This window comes from Onychostoma macrolepis, chromosome 07, assembly GCF_012432095.1.
Source record: "Onychostoma macrolepis isolate SWU-2019 chromosome 07, ASM1243209v1, whole genome shotgun sequence".
Taxonomy (NCBI): Eukaryota; Metazoa; Chordata; class Actinopteri; order Cypriniformes; family Cyprinidae; genus Onychostoma; species Onychostoma macrolepis.
The window spans coordinates 27,650,634-27,678,276 of record NC_081161.1 but is presented as its reverse complement, the minus strand read 5'-3'; the positions used below and the strand labels follow the sequence as shown (position 1 = coordinate 27,678,276).

The following is a 27,643-nucleotide window of genomic DNA, read 5'->3' as shown; positions in this document are numbered from 1 at the left end:
TTTCTGATCTCAAGATTCAGATGCAGGTTTGTGGAGATCCTCTTCTGTAATATGTAATGCACTGTAGATATTATTCTGTAAAGCCTAACATATGGAAAATGTAAAAAATTGTCAGAAAAATCTTGACTGATGTATAAAATTTGATACTCAACTTAAATGCGACCTTTTTTATGGAAGAAAGAAAAAAATATGTGTTGAGTATTACATTTTATACATCAGGCTTTTGTAACTCATATAATAAGCTATATGGAGCTCATACTCAAGGTGGGGAAAAATATGCAGTTTGGTATTTATATGGCTAAAAAAGAAGATGAAATTCTGATAGCTTCTGATAAATATCACCTGTCAATCTATATTTCCAAATAATTATGTCTGATATAATAAGATGCTATTTTAGTTTTATGATTTTAGTTTTACAATCAAAGCTCCGTAAATGTTATGTTTGGGGGCAAAACATACAATGCATGCAGTACAATGATGATTAAGAGATAAACTTTCCTCAGAAGCCTGGTGTATTATATTTGATACTCACATTTTAAATGGATTATTCTAAAAAATTATGTATGGATAATCAAGAAAACCTAAGCTGCTTCCGTCTAGTGTTTATGTTTAACTATGGCTAATAATATAAAAGTCATTTTTATGTTTACTTCCTAAAAATTCAAAGTAAATATTTCACAGCAAAAAGACTTGTATGTTTAGAATTACATTAAGAGGCCTCTTACTTACTAAAAAAGTTTGAACTATCACTCAGACAACACTAGGCATGTACTAAACTGTGCATAACAGTTTTTTTCACCAAAGTTTTGATCATGTTAATGAGGCCTTAAACATTTTTCTATCATATATCATACAGTAGGCTTTATAGGTCTAACTGATTAGGCAGTCGATGAGCATATATATGCTAAAGAGGGATTAATACATGGTCAGCTTTTTAAAAAATCAAGATTGGTTCATAAAAATGGTTGGCCTGGTGTCTGTAAATATTTGTTCAAAACAGTTTAACTGACTCTTACACTGTTCAGTGGACATCATGAGACCCACAATGGATCCGTCAACCCATCTAGCTTTAACTTTCATTGAATGTACTGAAAGAGAGAAGAGGAGAATCTTCCAGCTTATGAATTAATGTGTTGTGCGAGAGAGGGGACACAGGCTCGGCATCAGTGCAGCTAAGGCTCAGTCTACTATACATCCAGCAAAGAGACGGGTGAACAGAACACAAACAAAAAGCAGAATGCTATTGAGAGAGAGAAAACAGCACTGTCAGCCTGTGCTCAGCAGAACACAACACTTTTGTAGTCTATTTATCAATATGACCAAGGGTCAGAAAATGATGAGCACTGTCACGTTCATGTGGTAAAAACAAAACCTCAACAGAAAATGCTCTATTAAGAACAGACAAAACACTGATTTCAATGTGTGTGTGTACTGGAAAGGACTTTATTGTTATAGTGTGCATATTTGAACTTTTTCATATATATTTGTCACTTACAATTAAAAGGACAGTTTTGTAGTTGTACACATTATTCTGTAAGCATCACTCAGAAATGCCAGAGCTGCTCCGTTTACATTCATGTGGTTACGTCACCCCTGGTTACACGGAATAATACATTTCTGAATATTTATATCTTTACCGACATCACACAGCATGATATAACAGTAGACACTTTGCTTAAAATGTTTTACATTCACGTTTTATAAAGAATTTGATACATACAATATTAGATATATAACAAAAGAATATATTTGTATCTCTTTATATGTCGTAATCCACATATGTTGCTTGCTTCCTACCAGTGATCATGTTTTCTGTCATTTTTTGTATTTCAAATGATTCTACACAAATAAATAAGACACAAACCAACATAATGGGAGTTGATTTTGACACTTTAAAATGTTAAAGCATTTCCTTCAAGCGAAAAAGCCACAGTGAACCACAAAATATATGTGTCATCTCGAGACAAAGACAACCACATAGACTATTGATTTTGACTAGTTTGAAAACCTAAGAGACCTAATATGTCAGCTATACTCACACACAGACACACACACACACACACACACACATTCCATACAAGGTGTGAAATGCTCAAAGGGACAACATGATGTTGGGATTGTACCACAGTGTAAATAGATTTACGCATTGTCATTGACATTGTCATGTCAAACATAATTCAAACTAAATAAGATAAACCCCTGCCTAGTGTATTTGAACATTGCTGCTTTACATGGTCAACTGGACTTTCTTGAGTTTAACATATAATGTTCTTTGTCTTTGATCTGATGCTTTTGAATCTCTTGAAGGGGCAAAAAAGTATTGTGCAAGGTAGCGAATTTGTCACAGCAATAATTGTTGCTCTGATCCAATGCCATAAGTAAAACATAACATGTTGATCCATTGACTCGAAACACTAAAAAATCCCTTTTCTTTAATATTGAACTATGACAAAAGAAGAGCTCTTAAGCTCTACTTGAGGCAGATCATGGGATCTCAGTTCGTTTTGAAAGCTATGAGCATAAATTGAGCGTCCCTTGGCATGGAGTTAATTGAGACTCTCTCTCAATGAGATGCTTTAGTCATGAAGCACGTCCCTGCACTCTCTTCGTGGCTAGATAAGGCACTGACATAGTGGTGTATGTCTGCTTTGTGAGGTGTGTCAAAAAGGGAAAAGATGTGCTTGAAAAAATGCTTTGTGGACCCTTGATGTAAGCCAGCTGTTGCAAAATCAAACTATTCTTGGGAAACAAGGTAAAATGTGGGAAACTCACAGCTGCGCTCTAACATGTACTGTAGCAATGACTCAAAACGCTCCAAACCTGTTATATGGCATGAAAGATTTCCTGGAATATCAAGGGGGTTTCCATTTCTCAGTGTGTTACCTAAACCTCTACAACTTGCACCCCCACATACTCCATATAAACACACTCAACTTCCCAGCCATACAGAATAATATAGCTTCAGAGTGTTTTTCTGCTTACATTTTCACACACAAAGACCAAAAACTAAAACAAAAAAAATATAAAAAAGAAAAACATCGTAAAACATACCTGTTTTACTCCCAAATTAAAGCATTTTGAAGTCTTTTGAGAGTTCGGACTAAAACCTAAGGGTATGATTTAAAAGGAAGTACAGGTGCAACATTTATTTTGCCCTACAATATAAAAAAAGTCTAGTCAACCACTGAACACAAATGGAGCAGACTGGACAGTACAGTGTGTGGTTGGGAAACGCACAAAGCCGTTGCTTCATTCTGTCCTTTTCTCAGGGGACACTTTTCAAATGGTAAAAGACCTTTGCAGAAACATTTCTCTCTCTCACACACCATATCTTCTCCAGCATTCAAGTAGCATTTGAGATGGCACTCCCACCTGACCCCTTCATCAGATGGATAACCAATGTCTGAGCTGGAAAGAAAAAACAAGACCAAACGTACAATAGAAAAACTGTGAGGATGTTTCTCTGTGACATGCAATTCTCTTCAAATAAATATCGGTAAGCTATAATAGTACTTTTTGCATTGTCTTACCTTGAACTGCCTGACATTACCCTCCGTCACCATGTGATATTCATGTTCTGGAGTAATGCAGTACGCTGTCCTCTGCAATGGATATTAAAAACCAAAAGTGAACTAGCAGAAATAAACACACAGCAATAATGAACCACCAATTTAAACAAAAACTTCATTATCGGCTCAGAAACAGATGGCAATGTGGCATTTTATTCTGCATATGCTAGATTATCTCAAATCTAATAGCAAATATGAGTATGTAAGTACTGAGCCAGATGTCAGTAGCATGTTTGTGGCTTTGGGAAGTGGCGCATTTAGAAATGAAAACATCTCTCAGTTTTAGGACCACACAAAGGCATGAAGCAGATTTAAGTCATGGACAGATTTATTGAGGTCATTCAACGTATGATGAGATTGAAACAAGGAATCTGCTAAAAGTTAGCTCTGCTGGAGTGAAAATGAAGTGGTGTATGAACATAACACCATAATATAAGATTATTTAAAATATAATTCTAAATTTGATTTTTCTTATTTCACTTCAAGAACTGGACCTAAGAACTAGATATGAAACAGTGTAGTATATCTTATTTTTTCTTTTCTTTTTTTCTTTGTTTCCTTTTTCAACTATAAATGTGTCACTTGCTAGTGTGTGCTTCTGTGTGTGTATGTCTGTGTGTATCTATAGCATTAAACCATATTTTGAAGACAAATTTATAGTATTTATAACTTGCTGTATGCAAATAATAATAGAAGTCCTCAGTTAGACCATTAAGACAAACGTGTGTTTACTAACCTCCTTGAAGGTGCCTGGCAAAATAAGGAATTTGTAGATGGCGTAGATCGGTACAAACAGCATGGAGGACAAGGCTATGAACCAGCCCACCGTATTTGACCAGCGAGGGAAAACGTATTCATCATATCTCAATTCGCCGGAGGTAACAATGCTGGCGATTACCACAAGCTGCACAGAAAAAGAAGTCAGGAAGTACAGAAACAATAAGGAGTAATTCACTATTCTGTACAAATGAACCAGATTTGTCAGAGTAAGAAAATAAAAAGTTATTTTTACTGGTTGAAACTATTCAATTGCATCGGTTATATTCGGCTATACTGAAAAAAGACATTTAAAGTGTAATCTGACAGCGGACAGAGAAAGACATTATTTCCTTAAAGGGGTTATGACATGAGAAACCAAACTTCCCTTGATCTTTTGACATAGAAGAGGTCTTTGTATGCTTGATACATCCTGCAACTTAAAATGTCCTCATCAATGAAAAAGCATTGATGTAATAACCCTCAGAAACCCTCGTTTGGATCCGAGGTGCCAAGTGACATATGTCGTTTGCATATGACCGCGTCCAGAGCAAGTAATCTGCTCACCATAGGCCCCGCCCACTGGTGTTCAGCCGCTTATTGTTTGACACTTGATTACGCTGAATGCTAGTGTCACATTGCGCCAAAAGCAAATAGAAATTACAATCACTGCTGTTATCCACACTGGGTACAGTATACAGATGCGCGTTCGCTTTCTGACACAGTCCACGCACACGAGTCTGTCGTCAATAGGACAAATGGAGTGAGAATGTTCGATTTGACGCGTTTGGTTTTAATAGCTCATTTGAGTCTTTGTACACATATCAGAAAGTTCCCAGTCTAAGGAACAAGTGGATAGTTTATTTTTAATGGCATCCCAGATCATGGGCCCGTTCTTCATACGTTGCTAACTCAGTTAGCTGGATTTGATTGTTGACGATTTGGCATGATCTTGGATTGTTTGTTTCTTCGAAGCTCGCCCAGGAGTTGCATAGCATCTGGTCCGTAAGCTTAAACCTGCTCGGGAGCAGGCTTATTTCATGTAAACAGGATTAGATTGCATCTTTTTAATCAAAATGTATTCTTAAAATCTGTCCCAACCACTGCTACTTTATTACAAGAGTACCCTACTGATCCAGGGACAATAACGTTAAATAATAATAATTAAAAAATGAATTTGAAAATAATATAACAATGTTGTGTAGTCTATAGGTTAATAGACACAACCAGATTTACTCATTAAAAGATTTATTCATCAGAAAATAATTACTTAATTAATTGTATTAGAGTCTTACACACATGCTATACAGATGATGTACAGTAGAGTCGTGCATTAATCTGAATGATGACAGACAGAGCTATTATGGCAGTGGCTTGATGGAGTGCATGAGATGCAGATAACATGATCTTGACCCTTAAGAAATTTTAATTAATGCTGTCACGTAACAAATCTTTTGCAAAGATACAATTAAATGATTTGCTAATTACTACATTAAAATAAAAATGTAAAGCCTGTACAAATATTAGAAATCGTGAATATAAACACTTGGGAATCATGTAAAAAAAATAAAAAAAATAAAAACATTTCATTTATCTATTATAACATTTATATAGTTTTGTTCGCTTGGCTGTTTCCTTATAAAAGTCCAGAAATTTGTCAAGTTTTTCGTCGGTGTCTTTTTTAATTATATGATGTCATTACGTTGGTTTCTTGCCGCCAGCCAATCGCTGTATTGCTGATCGTGGTTTCGAGTATTGATACATAGTCCCTTTTAGACCAACCCATGAACACGCAATTATCTCGGATAACCCAATCCAGCCATACTAATCATCAACAACAGGTGCGTTCGAAGAACCAAATTAGCCAGATCATGATTAGCGAGATGATACCATCTTGGATGTGTCATTTGATCTCGGATGTAATAAGCGACGTATGAAGAATGGGCCCCATGTTTGGGAATTTTGTTTGTAAACGAGGCAGTGTCATGGAGAGTTCACAAAGAAACATTTGCTGAAAGTAGGCAAAGTTGTCAGATCACCGTTGTTTTCACACTGCATGACTACCTGGGGTAGCATTCAGTTGCTGCTGTGTTCACATCGCACGATGGATCGGCGACAGGAGGCTACAAACTGCATGACTTTACAATAGGAAGAATCGCTGACAACTGTGTGTCTGGTCTGCAAACTACATTTCACAACCAAACGCACGCGAGAAGTGATAAGGAAATAATGCAATATCACGCTGATATAAGGCTTGTTTGAGATGCGCCTCGCCTGAAATGTAGGCGAGAGTAGGTGGCTGCAGTGAGGGGAGGAGTGAAATAAGCGCAGTCAAGACGGACAGTTCTGACCTCTCGAAGTGGAACAGATCAAACGAGATCAAAGGCAGATATCACGTTATTCTCACTAATGTGCTGTGCTGCTGATAAACATGAAATAATTTCAGTTCTGTTGCTTTATATAAAAATAAATATGATGAACAAGACACTCAAAGTTCTTGTTATTTAATTCCATACAAAAGGCGTATTTATCATTCATTTTTACTTTAAAACAAACATGTATTTTAGATTTTTATAGAAATATGACAACACTGAAATATGACAATTTTTTGGCACATGTCAGCATGACATCAGAGCAAGTCGGACGTAACTCGGACACTTTTCTAACCAGCATGCATCTCACGGTGATCAACGGTGATCAGTTCTGTGCAGATTTTACTCATCTCAAACGAGCCTATTGTGGTTTATAACTCCTCCCCAAACTTCCTGCTGCCCTGTATCTTGCTCTCTCATTGGATGTTGGTCATCGCAGATGTGTTTTTCCATCAGAACTCATTTCACACAGCAGGATTTTGAATTGCCGACAGGTCCAGATATTTAGCAAGCGGGTGTCGGTGACACATCGGCGATTCTCTTTGAGATTGTGTATTTGATAATACACTGTGTGATTGTCACTTACGTGAATGAGCACCATTTTGCCTCCGAATTGCTGGCGATTTCACAAAACCTGTCAGCGAGTGAAAATCGGGGCTACAATCATGCAGTGTGAACTCGGCATTAATCGAGCTGACAGACAAGAAGAGTGACGTGAGAAAGACAAGATGATGGCAGAAGATTTAGTTTAGAAATGAAATACAAAAATGCCTGTTTGGGAATATTTTGGATTTTGCGTGTTAACTCTTGCCGTTTATCTAAGGTGATTTTGGAAGTTTTTATTTATTCGTTTCTTATTCATTTGGTTCCACAGTGTTTGCTGATTTTTTACTTTATTTAAACTTTGTGTAATTTATTTATTTTATTTTACATCAATGTGTAATGCCATGTTTCCAAGCTTTCTTATTGGTTTCACTAATAAACCTTTTATGCTTCTTATTTATTTGGTTCCACAGTTTGCTTATTTTCAGTATGCCGTTGTACTGTTTTGTTGTTGTCCATTTGTGCAATTGATGCCAAATTGCTGCTAATTCGACGGGCATTTACAAGCTATTCAAAAGCAAAAGAAACAGGGGAAAAGAGGGTAAACTCAACCAATGTACACCCCTCCCCTCCGGGTGATACCAGTATTACCGGTGTTGTCACACGTCGATTAAACGGTGGGAAAATTTCCTCACCGTCACAACCTTGTTGAAAGATGAAGTGGAACTAGATCAAAACCGTAAGTAAATGATTTCATAATGCTCTGTTTGGAAATTACCATTTTATTTTGATTATGTTGTCAAAACATTCACATGCAACAGTGAGGGGGGTTGATACTGTTTCCTATGCAATGACGTTAGCCAATCATAACAGTGGCTGAATACTGACAAGCATTAAAGGAAATACCCCTTAAAAACAGGTTATTTTAGACAGAGGGTAATCTGTCTATAATCATTTTTCCGCATAATTATTATTATTTTTTTGGTTTTGCGGAAAAAAACTTTAGCATTATAAGTAAACCTCAAGGAACGCATTAAAAGAATGAAAAAAAATCCATGTCATGACCCATTTAAAAGTCAAATTACATCAGGTGTTATGTTCATGCACCCCTGTTTCACTCACCAGTAAGAACGTTGGACTGATGAACTTCCAGCAGACCCTCCAGTAGATCCCTGGTTTGAAGCCTGTCATGCGTTCAATGTCCTCACTAAATCTATCCACGCCTAAGGGACAAGCACACAAAGAAATTAGCAGCATCTGGACATCATTTCAAGATAAAAGTACCCAAGACCTTTCTCTGAATTGTGGTTTCTCTTCTTACAATATCAATGATGATCTGAACTCTTTGTACTGTATTCTTAGACAGCACAATACAATATAAAGTAGATATGAGAAGTTTTGGATCTTAGGAAGTGATTTAATGGAATACAGCACTGATAATCTTGACATTTTAAAGTCCAGAGGCTTTAAACTATTTGTTCATGTTTGCTCTTTGGGAGAGGCAGGGATCCTTCATATTCATGAAGTAACCATGGATCTTGCATTAGTAATTGCTTAAAAAATATTATAGAAAATGTGTTGGTATGTACAGTATGCAAACAATTTTTGAAATTCACAGAATACACAGTAGGACTATAATAAATGACCTCCCTCTCCTTGCAGTAACTAGAACTGCAAATGTTTTGGAATAATTACAAAAATATATAAAGTTGAGATAAATATATAATTTTTTGGTCAGTCTTCAGCTTTCATTGTCATAGCTCTGATCTGGTTCATAGCTCTGATCTTACTTGCACTGTAATGCATTAGTGTGTTGAGGCTCAGTTTCTCAGTCCTACTGGAAGATGCAGAAGCTCCACTGACGACCATTCAAAAGTAGTTGTGTATGCAAGATACACAGTACATGGACAAAAGTATTGGGACACCTGACTATTACACTAACAGGGACTTTAATGACATACAGTAGTTTTCTAAATATAGATACATTAATATGGAGTTGGTCCCCTCTTTGCAGCTTTCACTCTTCTGTAAAGGCTTTCCACAAGAATTTAGAGTGTTTCTGTGGGAATTTGTGCCCATTCATCCAGTAGAGCAATTGTGAAATCAGGCAGTGATGTTGGCTGAGAAGGCCTGGTGTGCAACATCCATTCTTGTTCATGCCAAGGGTGTTCGATGGATTTGAGGTCAGGGCTCTGAGCAGGCCAGTCAAGTTGTTCCATACCAAACTCATCAAACAATAGCTATGTTTCCATCCACCTATTTTTATGCGCATTTTGGGATATCGCATAAAAAAAATGCTGGATGGAAATGGCAAGATGCTCATAAATTCAAAAATGTGCATAAAAACTTATGCGCTCAACCAAGCAGGATAAATTTCTTATCCGGTAAGAAAACAACACAAACTACGATGGAAACACTTTTACCAAATGAATTCCTTAATGAGCATCAAAAAAAAAGACTTTGCGATGGGACAGCATAACTGGACCAAAACAGACTGATCTCATTGCACTGCATTGGAAATATTAGTTTTGTCATTCTAAAATGCTTGCGCAAAGTCTCGCCAAAGTACTTTGTTATAATTAACTCCCAGAACTGTGTACCCAAACAGCAGGCTCCGAAAATAAGATAACATGACTGCATTTTGTCTGCGCGCTCTGAAGCTCGTAATTTATTGTATACTAGAATTATTATATATAGTACCTGCTCCTGCTGCAGCGAATTAAATCTTTTTTTGTGATATTTAGCACAAGTTAATCATGAAGTGACAATTTTGTGCATAAGTTTAATTCGTAACTTTGGGTGGAAACAATGTCTTTATGGACCTTGCTTTGTGTACTGGAGCACAATCATGCTTGAATAGAAAAGGGCTTTCCCCAAACTTGTTTCACAATGTTGGAAGCATAGCATTATCCAAAATGTCTTGGTATGCTGAAGCATTAAGTTTTCCCTTCACTGAAAAAAAGGGGCCTAGCCCAACCCCTGAAGTACAGCCCTATATCATTATCCTTTCACCACCAAACTTTATAGCTGGCACAATATAGTCAGGCAGGTAAGGTTTTCCTGGCATGCACCAAACCCAGACTCGCCCATCAGACTGTCAGACACAGAAACGTGATTTCATCACTCCACAGAACACGTTGCCACTGCTTCAGAGTCCAGTGGCGGTGTCCTTTACACCACTCCACCCAATGCTTGCCATTGTTATTGGTGATGTGAAGCTTGCATGCAGCTGCTCGGCCATGGAATCCCATTCCTTAAAGCTCAAGTTGCAGTTTTTTGTGCTGATATTAATACTGATATTAATAATTAATATTAACTTAATGATATTAAGTGGAAGTCTTTAGCTATGGAATAAGCAGAACAAGATTCCATCATCCATGCATCTCAGCACTCAGTGAGGGATGAAATTTCACAAACTGACTTGGTGCAAAGGTGGCAGATCCTATCACAGTACCATGCTAGAATTCATGCTTGAATGATCAATTTTTGTCACAAATGTTTTTCAATGCAGACTGCATGGCTAGGTGCTTTATTTTATACACCTGTGGCAATGGGTGTGATTGAATCAATTATTGATTAATTAAAAGGTGTGCCCCAATACATTTATCCAAGTAGTGTATACATTAATATACAGTATGTAAGTATACATCAATACCAAAAGTCGCAGTGAGTATCTGGTGTGGCGACCAGTTGCTTTAAATACTACAGTGCATATCATCCTCATGGACTGCACCAGATTTCGCTGAGATGTTACCCCACTCTTCCACCAAAGCAAGTTCTCAAACATGTTTGGGGGGGACACATGGTTACCTTCCTGTCTCTCTATAGCACTGTTTTAGGCATCTTACATTACGGATATTGCAGTTTATTGCTCTGGCCACATCTCCCTGCAGTCCCTGAGTCAGTAGAAAGTTCTCTTTACAGTCCTAAGTTACTGTAAATGTGACCATCATTGCCTTATGCCTGTAAGCGTTTAGTGTTTTAAGGACTGTTCCACAGGTGCATGTGGAATAACAACCCATTCTCACTCCCAAGGCGTCAAAAACTGAAGCATGGTCAAATGCCTTTCGCGTCACTATGAAGACGCCAAAGGTGCCCCTAGGCGTCAGTATGTGACAAAATAGGAACTCCATTGCTTTCAATTACTTGCTTCATGCGTCAGGTCAAGACGCTCATGGAAAATGACAACACGTTCTCCTCCGTTGTTTTCAGTAGTTTGTCTTAGTTTAATGGTTTGCATGCATTTGTAAAAAATATAAATAATTTTATATAAATTTATACTTTTATTGGAGCACCTAACCCCACCCCTACCCTAAACCTACCCAATATAATATAAAACACGTAACAGGAAAATATAAGTGCAGTCACAGGTATTTACTGCAAAAACTGACCATATAAACAAGCAGTATAAAAGCATTACAAACAAGTTGTGTTGCATTCCAAGTCTTCTGAAGCCATACAAAGTCTTTACGAGAAGAAGAGAGCAAAACATAAGGTTGTAATCGCTGAAAATGATCCCGCTCTGTTAACGCGCTCACATCTCATTCAAAAGCATACTCACGTCCCGCAGCATGACGCAATTGTTCACGAGACACACAAGAGCCAATAGCATTTCACAACCAAGGCTGACGTAATTCTTCTTCTGGCGGCATTGGGCTTGTTTGAGATGAGCAAAATCTGCGCAGAACCGATCACCGGTGATCACCGCGAGATGCATGCTGGTTAGAAAAGTGTCCAAGTTACGTCCGCCTTGCTCATGCTGACGTGTGCCAAAAAACTCTTGCGACGGCAAGCCGGCTGTGTCGGATTGAGCAGTCGCGCGCAGTTGCTCTCCACCGACTGCGCTGATCAAAAGCATGATGGGAAACACCTGACTGACGACACAGCTTAATGCTCATTGGTTCAGACAACCATGATGCTGCGTTCTCTTCTAAAATGTTTTATTTTTTTAATCTGATTTCATGCTATTATGTATTTTTGTGCATGAATATTCCCAAACACTATAGTGCGTGATTGTTGTCATAGTTTCTATAAAAATCTAAAATACATGTTTGAATTAAAATAAAAAATAATGATAAATACGCCTTTTGTATGGAATTAAATAGCAAGCACTTTGAGTGTCTTGTTCATCATTTTTATATTCATATAAAAGCAACAGAACTGAAATTATATCATGTTTATCAGAAGCACACCATGTGAGTGAGAATAACGCGATATCTGCCTTTGATCTCGTAGGTATCTGTTCCACTTCCAGAGCTCAGAACTGTCTGTCTTGACTGCACTTATTTCACTCCTCCCCTCACTGCAGCCGCCTACTCTCGCCTACATTTCAGGCGAGGCGAGGCGCATCTCAAACAAGCCTATTTTTTGAATTCGCGCACAGAGACTGCAGCATAGGATGAGCTTAACGGTGGACAGAGACGGCGATCGCGTCTATTCCTCTCACAAATCAAATGTTTTGCCTCGGAAGACTTGGAATATTAATATTTTTTGAATAAATTATAACGGTAGTTGTATCTGCCTGTTATATCTTGTGTCTTATTGACAAATGGTAGGTTTAGGGGCAGGGGTTGGGTTATATGCTTATAAATGTGTAAATTATGTAATATAAATAAAACTGTTGTGGCTGTTTACATTGAAAAATCACACCCCAACATATATGCAATATTGGAAATGTTATCACCCAATATATAATTTAATTATGACGATAAAATTCCCAGTATGGCGTCGGCATATTGACGCTAAGGGTTTCCTATTTAAAGCAACGGAGGACCCTGCAAGTCGAAAAATGACGCTAAGGGGTACCTTGAGCGTCAAAAAGCGACGCCAAGTGGTCCTGACCAAGCTTCAATATGTGACGAGTTGGGTGTGAGAATGGGTTGGGAATAATTGTTAATGGTTCATTAAATAAGCATAAAAAACATTGTTTAAACTCTTTCCAAAAAAAGAGAAAGAAAAGATCTGTAAAGCTTATTTGGATTATACCAAATGTAGTACATAAACCTTGTAGACTACAAAAAGTTTACTAGTAGGTGCATTAAATTCAGTCAGTAGTGGAAGAGGACTTTTAAAGACAAATGTATGTTGTTTATTTCTGCTCACCATAGAACCAAGCTACTCCAATGGACTCAATCAGCACCCCAAATAGAATAGACGTCCCTGCAGCATACTTGTCCAGCAGGGTCAACACATAGATCCCTCCCTGTCATGACCGAGATATAACCAAGTCAAAATGCTGCTGAATAAAGGACTTCTATTAATTAGCTCATCATTATATTGCTTTTATGTTATTTTGTGAATATTGATTTATTTTGCCTGTTCATAATAAAAATGTATTCACAAAACATAATTTGATCTGCTAAGTTTTTTGACTGTAAGCCAATCCATGTTGAAATACTCCACAGTGTACATTCAGCTGATGCGATCACATGGATCACACCACTGATGCTAAATAAATATGATCTCGAAAGCAAATTAGATAGGGATATTATATAGAATATAATATAATGTGACAAGAAAATAAATAGTATTATTATAAGTATTTTCATATTGTCACACTGCTAAAAAAAATAGACCCAGCATACTTACATTTGTGATGCACAAAAGGGCCAACAGGAATGTCCCAAATGTTACAATAAATGTAAATAATTTTCTATTCCTCTTCAGGATTTTGAAGTCATCTGATAGCCCAGTGATCACTGCCTCCATGCCACCCATCTAAATAAGACATTATTAGTAATTCAGTTATTAGTATTAGTAATTCAAGTATCAATTATTAGTAACTGCATTGTTTTTGTCAATTAAAATCTTATGTGAGATGGCCAAGACAAATAAAAAGGTGTTTAACCAAAAGGACTATTCGCTTGATCTTTATATATGCCATACAAATATATTACAAACTGGTTGCATATAAATCTAGACAATAACAAGGTTATTTTGTACTCACAGAGCTGTCAATTCCAAGAGTCAAAAGCATAATGAAAAAGACTATCGCGAAGAATGTGGATCCAGGTAGGGTTGAGATCGCTTCTGGGTAGATAATAAATACCAGTCCAGCTCCTGCACACAGATATAAACAAGGGACACTGTACAACTCCAAAAAATATCGTTTGTCGGGGGTCACACTCTGGTTAACCACAAAAGAACAAAGAATAGGGCACAATGTAAAACTGAGAAACATGAATAGGTTGAGTAATACACAAAGAGTAAAACAGTGAGGTTGTAAGAGTCACAGACCCTCAGTGGCCACATCCTTTATGTTGACCTGATGCTGATGAGCCATATACCCCAGTACTGAGAAGATGGCAAACCCTGAGAAGAAACTGGTAACGCAGTTTATTGTGCTGGTCAGAATAGCATCCCTGCAACAAAGCACAAGATAACAGTTTACATTGCACCAGAAGTCTCAAAACTGCTGAGCAGAATCTATGACTTGATCACTTTAAACCCGCAGTGAGTCGATGCCAAGGCTGTGGCTTATCCCAACTGTGGACATGCTTTGAGTTATCAAGTCTCATTTAGATGGTTCCTGTGCAGAGGAACTGCACTGTTGAAGTTTAGCATTGTTTTTGAAAGCTTGTTCCCTTGTTCCCACAATGTTTGCCAGTTGCAGTGACTAGACATTACAAAATCCCAATTCAAAAGCAAACAATTTAAACAAAGAGCAGATCCAAGAAGAAAGAATACAACAATTCATGATTTTAATCATTTCAAAGTGTGTCCTAGGGTGGGACCATTCAGTGTAGTCTGTGAAGAAGCGCATAAATCAGAGCAGCCATCTGGCTTGCAACATATTGTCATGGTGGCCAAAAGCCGAAGAGGTGAAAAATGCTGCTGAATATTACGTACTAGATTATTTAAATGTAAATAATGTGAAGATGAATATTTCAAACTGACATTTTCATTGGTTTTCTTTATTTTCTGTTAGAAACAAAAGCAAATATTTTGACATGATTGTAGATTTTAGGTCTTAGTAAGACATATGTGCCCTGGAGAGCAAAAACCTGTTGGTTCAGTGGGGTTCCAGCTTTAGACGTCAACATATTGTGATGTGAAATCAATAGTGCTTACTGTAAGTCATTGACATGCTTTAGATGTGCACATTGACAAAGCATCAAAAGAAGATTGCAAACATGTTTGAATTAATCTAATGTAATTTAACACAAACCAACCAAAGTGGGCATTGGTCATTCTTTTAAGTGAATAAATTAATCAGACTGACTTTTGACTCTTCAAAACCTTCACACATGAACAGAAATCACCTCATGCAAGCCTTTTGTAACTTTGTACCAATTTCAGCTACCTGACAAACCATTTTTTATAACTGACAACCATATTTACAACATTGTTCTTTCATTTATACCTGACAATTTCACACCACTTCAAATATGTAATTACCACCTCTGCAATTACTCAGAAATTGTGTCATTAATTATGATGAAGTTAAATGCTCAGTGCACAACTGAATAAGTGTTGAAACATAAGAATCTACAGAGACACTAGTCTCTCAACAACAATATTGTTCTATAACCTGACTGTTATTTTGTCTATTGGGATCCACAAAGCCCACAAGGTGACTGCCACCTGCTGGCCCCACTAACAACTCTTCCTAACTTTTGATCTCTTTTGATAACATGCTGGTTTTCCCATGGGACCTTTAACCCACTAACAAGCAAAACCATAGCTTCTCAGTATTAGCAAACTGGAATGGTTATGGGATAACAGATCAGGCAAAAAATTATTATAAGCCTTCGAGTAAGATATTACTCATGTCGGAACCTGTTTGTAGTAAACACATTCTGACAGTCAACCGATTACAGAATGTCACTTCTCAGACACTCCAAGACCCAACAACCACACAAACATCAACCAATGCCAACAGATACTGACAGATGTAACACAATGATCTGACAAAAATGTTTGCTGCCGTTTGTCTGCGTCTGTGAATAGGCCTTTAGGGAATTTACAAACTTATCAAAGATTGGTCGTACCTGTAGCAGTTATTTTCAAATTTATTGTAGCTTGCGAAGGCAATGAGGACTCCAAACCCAGCTCCTAGAGAATAGAAAATCTGAGTAGCTGCGTCAATCCATACCTGCAGCAAAAAATAAAAAAAACAAAACAAGTGACAATCCATCTTTATAAAAGAGAAGTACGTATTTGTGACCATTTTTAAAAATCCAAGATACGCAGTATATATCAGGAATAGTTCATAAAATAGGTTGAGCACTATTAGCATGAATTTACTTGAGGATTATTGAGCTTCTTCAGGTCAATGTGGAGATATGCCCTAATTCCATTCATTGCACCAGGGAGGGTGATGCCTCGAATCAGCAACACCAACAGCACTATGTAGGGCATAGTAGCTGTAACATACACCACCTAAACACACACACACACATACACACACACACACACAAATAAAGATAGGTCATTTTTTGACCAGTGCCTTCAGATTGCTTTTCAATGAAAAGTGTATATGTGAATATTAAATTAATCTTTGACAGAATGACCAAAAAAAAAAAAATAATTAGCTGGGGTTTTTGCACCTTTCCCGAGGACTTGACTCCCTTCCACAGGCTGAAGTACAGGATGAAGACAACCACAATAAGGCAGAGGGCGAGCTCCCAGCGAGGAAGACCCAGGTCATCGATGCCTCTACTCTCATGAATGTGCAGCACCCCGCGCCTTGAGGAGGATAAATGATAAGCGAGAATAAACAATTACTTCAGTGTATTTTATTCATAGTCACATTGTCTGAATAGAAAAAAAAATAGTTGAGAAATGTTGTGTTGTGTGCCTTGTTCAAAGGCTCTCCAGTAGTAAAGGAAGTGTCCTGGGCCACAATCCTCCTGGCACAGGAGATTCTTTGGAGTGTTTTCCTCATCAAATTATGGAATATTATCAATGAATCTCCAACAAATAAAACATCCATAATTATAATGTGCTCTATTCTTAATCATGCTCCAAGAGAATGGTGCTAATCTGCAAACAAAAAATGTTTTGAATAAACATACTGCACAGGTCCATTGGTGCCAGGGACACCCTCTATGCATGGGTGTGGGGGGCCACACTGATTTATAAACCACTTAAATTCTTGTTAGACTCTAAGGAGTATGTAGGAGTTGCCTTGTCACTTGACGTCACTGCTCATATAATACTTGGAAAAGGGGTTATGTATCAAAATAAAAGTGATGTTCTCTCAAGTCAAAGTATGATAAAGCCTTTTACTGATAACTGAAGATCCTATAAAAAATCTAAAACTACAGAGAATTAAGTCCACTCCAACTCTGTCTAGGGAACTGTATCTTGTTTTTATAGCACATTCTTACACCCTTTCATGTGCTTTATATGTTATGCTTACGCTAACTCTCGTTTTACACCTGTTTCCACTAGACTGTCTACTCTTAACTGATGTTTACTATGTACTTACTCTAACCTAATCTTCACAGAAACTTTAATACACTCTCAGAAATAAATGTACAAAAGCTGTCACTGGGGTGGTACCTTTTCAAAAGGTACACTTTTGTACCTATTAGGTTCAAATATGTACACTTTAAGTACTAATATGTACCTTTAAGGTACCAAAATGGACCCTTTAGGTACAAACATGTACCTTTTGAAAAGGTACCGCCCCAGTGACAGCTTTTGTACCTTTATTTCTGAGAGTGTAGATTTGAAAAAAGCTATTTTAAATAGTGAGGACCACTTCAGTTGGCGGGTTTGACAATATTAATGACGTCTTCAAAAACTTGGCTCTCACTAGTGTAACAATGGGAACTCAGAATAAAGTAAGCACTGGATTCAGTGTCTATAATTATAGAATAACAAAGGTACAAGTAACACACAAAAAAAGACAACAGAATAAGCTCATCAAACAATACAACACTGGAAACACAGGGGCTTACAGTATATATAAGGGCAGTTTGGGTAAAGGGAACATGCAAGGACAATCAGCGAAAAACAAGAGGAAACAGGAAACCAGGTACAACAACAAAATAAGATCCCACATAACAAAACCACACAGACACAGAACCATTACAACTAGTACAACCAAACCAGTACAAACACTCAATCTCAATACTGCATGTGTCTCACACTGTGCTGCGACAATCGCTTCAAAAGATTTGCCAGAAAGTAAATTACCCATAAACCCCTTTTTCCTCAGATTCTTGCTCCCCAAGGTGTATGACCTACGTTTCTAACATTTTAATGGCTGTATAAATAAAAAAGGATAATGGTTGAATAATGGTTACGACCGAAGGTTTCTCAACCAGCCAATCATGAATATTATTGCTGGTTTCTAGCAAAATATCTGGATACACCCCGTGAAAAGAGTCTCTGTAGAATGTCATCTAAATGATTCCTGTGCTGCACCTCCCAGTGAGGTTCAAAGAGGAGAAACAGTACAGGCCATTGTTCTTATATTATAAACAATCCCCTATAGCACTGCCAGAACATTGCTGTAGTCCTTTCTTCTGAAAGAGGAATCTTGTAAAGGAAAAACGAAAGCTGCTCTGTTTGAATACACTTCATGAGTTTAGAAGCCATGATGTGAATGAAAGCAGACTTGATCCATCTCTATTTAACATTAAAAACAATATTAAAGACCCAAAATATTAACTTTAGAACACTTGTCAAGCGACAAAATGACATTCCCAAATGATTACGGTCTTAATTCTGTTCAGCCCAATTTATTAATCTCCCATATATGTAATATTTATGTGTAATATGCCATAGTTTAATTTGATGACATTAAATCAGTATCAGTAAATTATTAAATCTGGTTTGGTTTTGCAACATTCGAAATTAAGATAGTTGCATTGAAAAGGAAAACTTTAAAGCAAAGAGAGAGCTTGAGAATTGCTCAACTTCTCATCAAACAAGTAATTTGGTTATGCATTGGGAATAAGGGAATAAACGTGAGTATGAGGTCTACAGAAACATGGATGTTGAAGCCATCATGGCTGAGTTAATGAAGAGAAGAAAAGCCAGACAAACCCTCAGGGCTCTAGAGACGGGAGACAGTCCAATCCCGTTATCATTGCCAATAACATCACGCTGGGACCTGTCGACCCGCCTGTCCTGCTACAACTTGACCTTTAATCCACTCTCTGTGACATTTCAGTTGACCCCTGGCCCTTTAACATACCTACACCCTATACACATCTCTTGGTTTTTATCAGTCTGTCATGACAATAAATACTTTTACAAATAGCTTACTCACATTTGACTTTTTCACTGGTCTTTAGTAAATAACGTTTTGATGAAATCTTTTAGAATTACATATGTGTGTTGTTAGACAGCAAAAGTGCAGACAGAAATTCTAACAAAACACAGATTTTAATTAATACATTTTAAAGGGTTAGTTCACCCAAAAATGAAAATTAGCCCATGTTTTTACTAATCCTCAAAGCATCCTAGATGTATATGACTTTTTTCAATCAGAGTTACATTAAAAATTTCCCTTGCTCTTCCAAGCTTTAGAATGGGAGAGAAGGTGGGTGTTTCTGTTCAACAGGCCAAAAGTAGTCAAATAAAGCGTGTGCATCCATAATAAAACGTGCTTCACACGTCTGCAGGGGGTGAATAAAGGCCTCCTGTAGCGAATCGATGCATTTTTGTAAGAAAAATATCCATATTTAAAATGTTATAAATACTTTTTTCTCACTTCCGCTAACTGTCATACGCAGATTCGTCTGAAAGAAGAAAGTCATATACACCTCGGATGCTTTGAGGGTGAGTAAAACATGGGCCAATTTTAATTTTTGGGTGAACTAACCCTTTAATAAAACACACTGGAAAAAATACTGTGTATCCAAAAAAACCAATAACAAAGGGGATGTTCTACAGGTTAAAGAGAGCATTTGGGTGTTTCCAAGTAATCTGCTCACCAGTTCCGGTATTAAGGAACTGTTCTACAGATAGAGGACTCATCCATATTAATGATGGGTTTGTTTCTTACAAACACACCACTTTTTGTTAATTGACAGAGTGAAGTTATGTAGGATACTTGTGGATTCTTGTGATGTTTTTATCAGCTGTTTGGACTCTCATTCTGATGGCAACCATTCACTGCAGAGGATTCATTGGTGAGCAAGTGATGTAATGCTAAATTTATTAAAATCTGTTCAGATGAACAAACAAACTCATCTACAACTTAAATGGCCTTAAGGTGAGTACATTTTCATTTTTGGGTGAATTTTTAAGAATCCAATGCTCTGTTATTAGCCAACGACGAAACTAGTCATCAAACTATGACAGAAGGAACTGTGATACAGTCCAAAAACATGCAAACAGAGACACAAACACTCCTGAATAATCTTCCTAACTTCAAAAACAGACATAACCACTCTTCTCATTCTGTGGCAGCAGATCTTGAGCCAGCGGTTAGGTCAGGACAGATGTGAGCACAGCCTCCTCTAATTGAATAATTACATTAGATTGGCGAGTATCTTGGCAAGCGTTTCCTCTAGAGCTCTTCATTCATCTGATGTCCCGTCCTTGCCAAGCTAAATCCAAACACCTATGATTTCAACATATCTTCAGCTATGTACTCTGAGCCAGAAATCGGCCGCAGAAGAGAACTCTGATGGCATGTGGGGTCTCATCACAGCTTGCTTAACTCTAGAGCAAATTATATTTGTTTTCATAACAGGCAACAGAATGTCCTAAAATGTGTTTGTGAAACCGCACATTCGTTGTGGTTATGAACCCCTCTGGCTGACGCGAGTTCAGTGCTGTTTATATTTTTTTGTAATTTCCTTCCTTTTATTTTTGCAATTATTAAAAACAAACAAGCACTGCAAATAAATAGCATTTGTAAAACTTACAACCTTCATATATAATTTTTTTTACTGAAAGACAACCGTTTGGTACTTTTAATAAATCATGATATTAAAAAAAATGAAATAAATCAAACAAGCCCCCAGTTTCACAAACAAGGCTTAAACCTAGTCCTAGACTAAAATGCATGACTGAGAAGTTTTAACTGAACGAAATCTTAAAATATGTAAGTGCCTTTGATTTGTCTCAAGATGCACACCAGTAATGTTTTTTTTCTGAGGCATGTTTATAAAAATTACTTAAATTTTCTATTTGAACTATGACCTAATCCTGGCTTATAGTCTGAAACCAGGCCTTAATGATTATTATTTGAAGGCACAACAAGTATGGTCAAGATCTTTGCCTTCGCTTTAAAAATATTTTTTTTCCCTCAAAATCGACTATTTCTGTCTTCATGACATCAGTTCGATGTTAAATCTGAGACTGTGTGTGATGTAACAAGATTTCAGTAATGACGGAATAATTAGATTTAGGACACCTGCTGTGTAAAACAATACAACGAAGCAGTAACGGTTCATTATTCTCAGCAAACAGTGATCGACTTGAACATGTCAAGATTGGCAGAGACAGCGTAGTCAAAGGATATGTGGGTGGCTCACAAGCTGATGAAATTTGCTTTGTCGAGCTTGTCATATTTTGCTTTTGTCTGGTTGTCGGTTGTTTTAGAAAGATGTGTGGCATGATGGGTTTGTGTAAGACCAATGAACTTGACTGGGTTTGATCAGGGGCTTCTGGATTGACAGCTGCTGGTTCAACACCTCTTTCTGTGATTGGTTTCTAGCTTTCCCCATAATTTGAGCTATTCTGAGTAACACACTGATTAATCTAATATTCAGTGTACAGCACACCTGCTGAGCATGTGAGTCTGCTGTATGTGTGACAGTAATGAATATTCTCTAGTGCCCTGTGTGCTGTCCCATGATGGCAGGATTACTGGTGGCCGAAAACTATTATGATAGAGCGGCATGAGGGGGGGAAAGCGGAGGAAATGACAGCTTTCCACATCCCCTCACACACAGAGGACAGCTGGGGAAATGACACTTCAAAGCATTGCTGGGTGGGAAACCAGTCCAAAAGAGGGTAAGAGCACAGGAGAGGGAGAAAGTGAGAGAAACAGCTAAACAGACAGTGAGAACAAGACAAGCAGAGGGTATACGAAGCGGTAGATCACCAAGAAATAAAAGGGGAGTTGAGGGTTGGCCAAATTAAAATATATCATATATGTATATATAGGAGACAAACATATGGATGAACACCTACATTCTGCAGTGATGCTAGACTCTTTAAGAGATTTTGTGATATACAAACATGCATAAGATTTGAGCGATAAATAAAGACACGGAAACCCTCACTAGAATCTGATGACGTGTCTCTATGGTTTTGTCCATAACTGGTTGTAAACAAATCGGCAAGTGCTGTAGGTTCTTCATTGTTCTACACATTCTTTTGGTTTCCCCTGACACGAGGAGCCAAAATTTCCCTTAGACACGGGAAAGGACTGCTTTTCTTTGAAGTGCAAGCGGCTGCAGGGGTTTCAGAGTGATTCTGACCTAATTTTGAGCACTTTTAAGCAAAATTGTTCACATCTGATCAGCTAATCATTGTGCCTGTGTTCTACCCCAGAGTAGCAACAGGGTACAATATAGACCTACCTGGATGATAGTTAGGAAGGAATAGATACAGAAAAATGATAATTCTGTCAATATTTACTCAATCTCATGTTGTTCCAAATCTACCTCTGTGAAACACAGATTCAAGATAATCTTATGTTCCACAGTAGAAGGGAAGTCATACAGGTTTGGAATAAGATGAGGGTGAGTACAAATTTCATTTGTAGGTGAACTTTAAAAAATACATAAATAAAAGATCTCAGCTGGGCTATAAAAAGTGGTATAATAGATAAATGCAGACTAAAAACCTTTTCCTTGGTATTCCTCTACAGGATCACTAAAGCCAGTTAACTTTTCCAAATGGCTGTCCCTGATACATATAGAGAGTTCATTTGCAAAAACAGATAACTTTTTCAAAAAAATCATGTTTTCAAAAATCATGTTTTTTTCATTGTGCATTCCAATCAAATCTCAATGAATCTCAATCAAACTGCAGTTGGGTTATTTTGATTAGGTAAAAAAATAACTAAAAAATACAGCTAACTAACACAATAAAACAATAAAAACATGACAACATTTTTGAGTTTTTTGTTTTTGCAAATAAACTCTTCATAATATGCATCTCACGTCTGGGACATAAAATGCGCGCATACAGTGAATTTAAACTACAGCTTCAGAGTTCTAGAAAGAAATTATACCAAATATTCCTTCAACAAGATAATTATGATAACTGCTAGAATGGCTGGAAATCAACCTGTCTTCCAATACTAAACTAGCACTGATACATCTGACTGATTTAGTCTCCCTCATAGCTGACTCCTCATTCAACTAGAAGTAAACAGCCTGACAGGGGCACAGGCACAGCCAGGTTTGACATGTCTTTTCGTCTTTTCCTGTCTGATGCAAAATAAATCATTCATATCTTTAAGAATGTTTTCATGATCTCACACAGGAATGAGAGAAAGAATGTATGAAAAACAAATAGCTAAATGATAGATCCATTAGGCACCATATCAGCAAGACTCCATAGGAAGCGACAAGCAACTGGTACAACACGACAAACTGGAACAATGTCGAAAACATCACAGATATCGTAAAGCATAAGGAAACACCTAACTAGTAAAACAGCTGTATCATTCATAACTGATTTTGTACTTGGAAATGTATCATGTACTTGTTTTAATGTGTTTGGAAAACCTATAAGACAAAATACAGTAAAAGGGTTTGTTTAATAAACAGGATATTCATACTTTTAAGCAAATCTCAAGTTGCTGCAGCTGATTAAATAGAAAGTCTATCAACTGTCTGCCTGAATTCTTTTAACTGCATGACATTGCATCACGCTTTGTGTTCCCAGACATTTTCATCACTTAAGTACAACAGCAAAGCCACAGAACAAAAAACAATAATAAAAATGAATTTAAGACTCACTCGTAGAACTCTGCGGCCGGTGTGTTCTTGTACTTGGCATAGGAGGTTCTGTTACCCAAGACGGTGCCATTGATGTATTGTGGTTCTGTGCAGTTGGGGCTGTTCCACGGGTTATTACACGTGAGCCAGGGCAGCTCACTTGTCAATGAGGCAAATAAGTAATACAATGACCAAGCTATGATGACGTTGTAGTAAAAGCCCACGTACAATGCTATGATGATCACAGTGTACCCAACACCTGAGGAGGAAAGTAACAAATATTTTTTATGTTTTGCTTGATCTGTTTCAGGCCTCTCTTTGCTTCAATATATGAGGTTAAAAGTGTGTGCACTGACTTCAAAGTCTCAACATAGTCAGTGTATAACCTAGTTCACTGCCCCAACGAACGCATTTGTTGGATCATTGAGTTAACCCTGTTTATGTTTGTTGGGTCAGTGTAAAATGAAACATCCAAAAGTCAATGTTAGGACATTTGTTTTGGGGTTTGTTGGGCAGTGAACTACAGTTTATCTCAGCATCTTTTATGTCTACAAATTTTCAGCGTACCTTTAAATACAGGGCAGATCTTCCAAACCGTAGCTGCTCCCTCTCTGTTATACTGACCCAAGGCAAGTTCCATGTAAAACAGGGGCATCCCAGCAATGAACAGGAACAGAACGTATGGGATCAAAAAGGCACCTGGGGGACACATTATAGAATTTTAGAATTTGATAGCCGACAGATATCTACAGATGGCTAAGGAATAAATGAAGGCTAAACAACATGCATTTGTTACTGTATCTGTTAACATAGTGAATAGTCAGTCAACAGTGGAGTAAGAGGCAGTTTGACGTAATCATAGTTCTTAAGTCTGACTTTGCATTATAATGTATTCAGATATGGAAAATTCTACATGGTTTAACCTGCACATAGAGGTGAAAATTAAAATGTCACGTGAAACTTTCTGACCTTAAGTATGTTTTCAAAATCAGAATCTACCTGATCCCTGCTATATTTGTCTTTACTCATGATGTTTTAATACTATAGTTTTAATATTATAACTGATACACAAAAGGAAAGTGGATCAATCATGCAAAAAAAGTTGAATTACTGTAATGCATTTAAATTAGAGCATTTTTTCCACAAAAAGTTAGTCTGCTTCAGTCATAAACACATTTCTGTCTCAAAGCTGATCTACATGCCTAAAGTCATACACATAAATTATAAAAGATAACAAAACTGTTAAACAGTAGCCCACTAGTAGTTAATGAGTTTGCTGACACTGATGTCTAGTTTATGGACGGCTTGCAGGTTGTTGAGAAAAACAACAGGTTCAAAAGTTTTGAACGATTTTGAGTCATAATGATTGGAATAAAGTGGAACCATGCTACAGTTCTTTATCGTATGTGCCATTAAATTATATAATGTTGATTAAAATGCATAAATATATAATAAAAATATAATCTTTTGTAAATTATAGCGCAATTCATATTTTTTACAGTGAAAAATGTCAAAAGTATAATCTTTCAACATATATTTCTTTATTTATGTTAATACAGTCATCAAATTATTTTTATTTTTTTCTTTCATACAGTATATACTCTCACTCATCAGCAGTAAATAATAGATTCAACTATATTATGTTTTTAAACACTTAACGTGTTTGTGTTATACAATGTATATGCAATTAAAATTGATTTCAAAATCAATAACAACGTTTGTAAGTTTGTGAGCTGCTCCCCAGAATAATTATATATCAGGTAGCCCAAATTTTTAAAAACAGTGTAAAGGGTGTCCCTCAGAATAAACGGAAGAACCGATCTTACCTCCTCCATTTTTGTAACACAGGTAGGGGAACCTCCACACATTGGCCAGGTCCACAGCGAAGCCTATGACAGAGAGCAGAAAGTCCATTTTCTTGCCCCAGGTCTCCCTGGTCACATCCTCAGTGGAGCCGGGGGTGCAGCCGCGGGAGCTCGGGGAAGCCACGACAGAGGAGTTCGTGTACTGGACCCCGTTCTGCTCCTTCACCAGAATCAGCTCCACTTCCTTTTTCTCCACGTTAAACTGTTTCAACGGGGCCACCGAGGACAGTTTGTGCTCAGGCAGGACTTGGATGTTCATCTTTGCGCCCTGGTGCTCTCGTGGCCCCGAGGATGTGGAGCAAGTGAGGTGCGTGCCGCTCGCACTGACGATGATGATGCTGATGATGCTGCTGCTGCTGAGGAGGAGGATGATGATGATGATGATGATGATGAATAGGAAACGCTACAGCAGTTGCTGTCCCGGCAAGGTAGATTGTTGCCCACTCTTCATCAGCTGAAAGAGAGGAGAGATGAAAGTTTACTGTTACTCTGAGACATTAAAGCATCCCATGCACCATACTGTTAACCAGCCGAGCGCGCAGAACGGTTTACAATTAATGCGCGTTACGGTCTGTAACGGTTAACGAGGAAAAGAAAACTTTACAGTAACAATCACTCGGCATTTCCCGCTGGACGCAACATACTTCATGCAATAACTGTATATGTCTGCATAAAGTGTCGCTTTTCGATTCTGTAATATTTACTTGTCAACATGAGGGGGTCCCTTCATGATCCGTCCCTCCTGCTTGATCCAGAAAATGAGAGACTGCTGCTTCTCATGAAGTTTTACTCCCCCCTCCCTTCCAGCTGGAGGCTATAAATTCTGACCATTTAAACCAACATCCAGTTTCTCCACACGTGATATTTTCTATATGATCATCCTCGTTCTCGTCTTCTTGTTTTTTGAAGCTTCCTCTCCGCCCCGAATGTCACAGTCATCTTCAAACACGCGGTGCGCCACCGCTGGACTTAAAAAACAATTAAGCACCTTACGAGATGTTTTTTTTTTTTTCTTTTTGGGTCACATTTAACTCTAAAGTTTTTCATAAATAGTTTCGTAACTAAGCAAAAAGCGCAGTATAATATTACTGAATTGTTAGTAAAGCAATGTATAGGCTATCCAGTAGCCTATGTAAAGTAATGAGTAAACAGAATATAATAATAGGACGTAGGCTATGTTCAAAGTTATATGATCTTTAATAATGTTCTCAAAATAACAGCTCAATATAAGTTTTTTCCCCATGGAACACGCCCCCCACCCCACTGAAACGTTTTAGTTGAATGTTCGTCTAACGTTCATTCAAAAGTAACATTTTCGTGATGTTTGCAAAATAAGATGGGAAGTTCCCTTAATGTCTTCCCTAATGTTAGCATAAACGAGAGAATTTTTTGCATTTAATAAAGTTTTAATGGGAACGTTAGCAAAACGTATTTTAGCTGATGATGCCCCTAAAGAACTCTTACCAACTTTTTTGTTTTTTTTGGTTATTTGCTGGTGATATGTACATAACCCACAATCTACAATAAAATTAATATACAAAGACAGGCCTTAGGTTCAGACAATAAACAGTGTGATGTCGGTCAAATGGTCAAAAGAGTGAACAAGTTTTGAATAGCTTGGATATCAATTGTCACATTACTTTGGCGTCATGTGCAACCTGGAAATGCACTCA

At 37.4% G+C, this 27,643-nt stretch overlaps 1 protein-coding gene across 1 annotated transcript; it reads right to left on the bottom strand.

The window, feature by feature from the left end:
• Positions 1-1,423: 1,423 nt before the first annotated feature.
• slc6a2 (solute carrier family 6 member 2) lies at positions 1,424-26,972 on the bottom strand. The gene is made up of 15 exons (XM_058782844.1): positions 26,675-26,972; positions 25,932-26,424; positions 24,673-24,804; positions 24,127-24,364; positions 16,789-16,927; positions 16,487-16,621; positions 16,231-16,334; positions 14,477-14,601; positions 14,187-14,299; positions 13,829-13,957; positions 13,343-13,442; positions 8,363-8,463; positions 4,306-4,473; positions 3,531-3,602; positions 1,424-3,408 (listed from the first exon to the last, which is right to left on the bottom strand). The coding sequence occupies exons 2-15, from the start codon at positions 26,227-26,229 to the stop codon at positions 3,385-3,387; spliced, it is 1,878 nt and encodes a 625-aa protein (XP_058638827.1). The 5' UTR covers positions 26,230-26,424; positions 26,675-26,972; the 3' UTR covers positions 1,424-3,384.
• Between the last annotated feature and the right edge of the window lie 671 nt (positions 26,973-27,643).

What these genes read in the sequence shown, in the direction of transcription:
- slc6a2 (XM_058782844.1), bottom strand. Translation starts at nt 26,229, where the DNA reads ATGAACATCCAAGTCCTGCCTGAGCACAAACTGTCCTCGGTGGCCCCG. An exon ending in GATCTGCCCTGTATTTAAAG is followed by an intron (nt 24,365 to 24,672) that starts GTACGCTGAAAA and finishes TTTCCTCCTCAG; the next exon opens with GTGTTGGGTACACTGTGATC. An exon ending in TGCCAGGCACCTTCAAGGAG is followed by an intron (nt 3,603 to 4,305) that starts GTTAGTAAACAC and finishes TATCCATTGCAG; the next exon opens with AGGACAGCGTACTGCATTAC.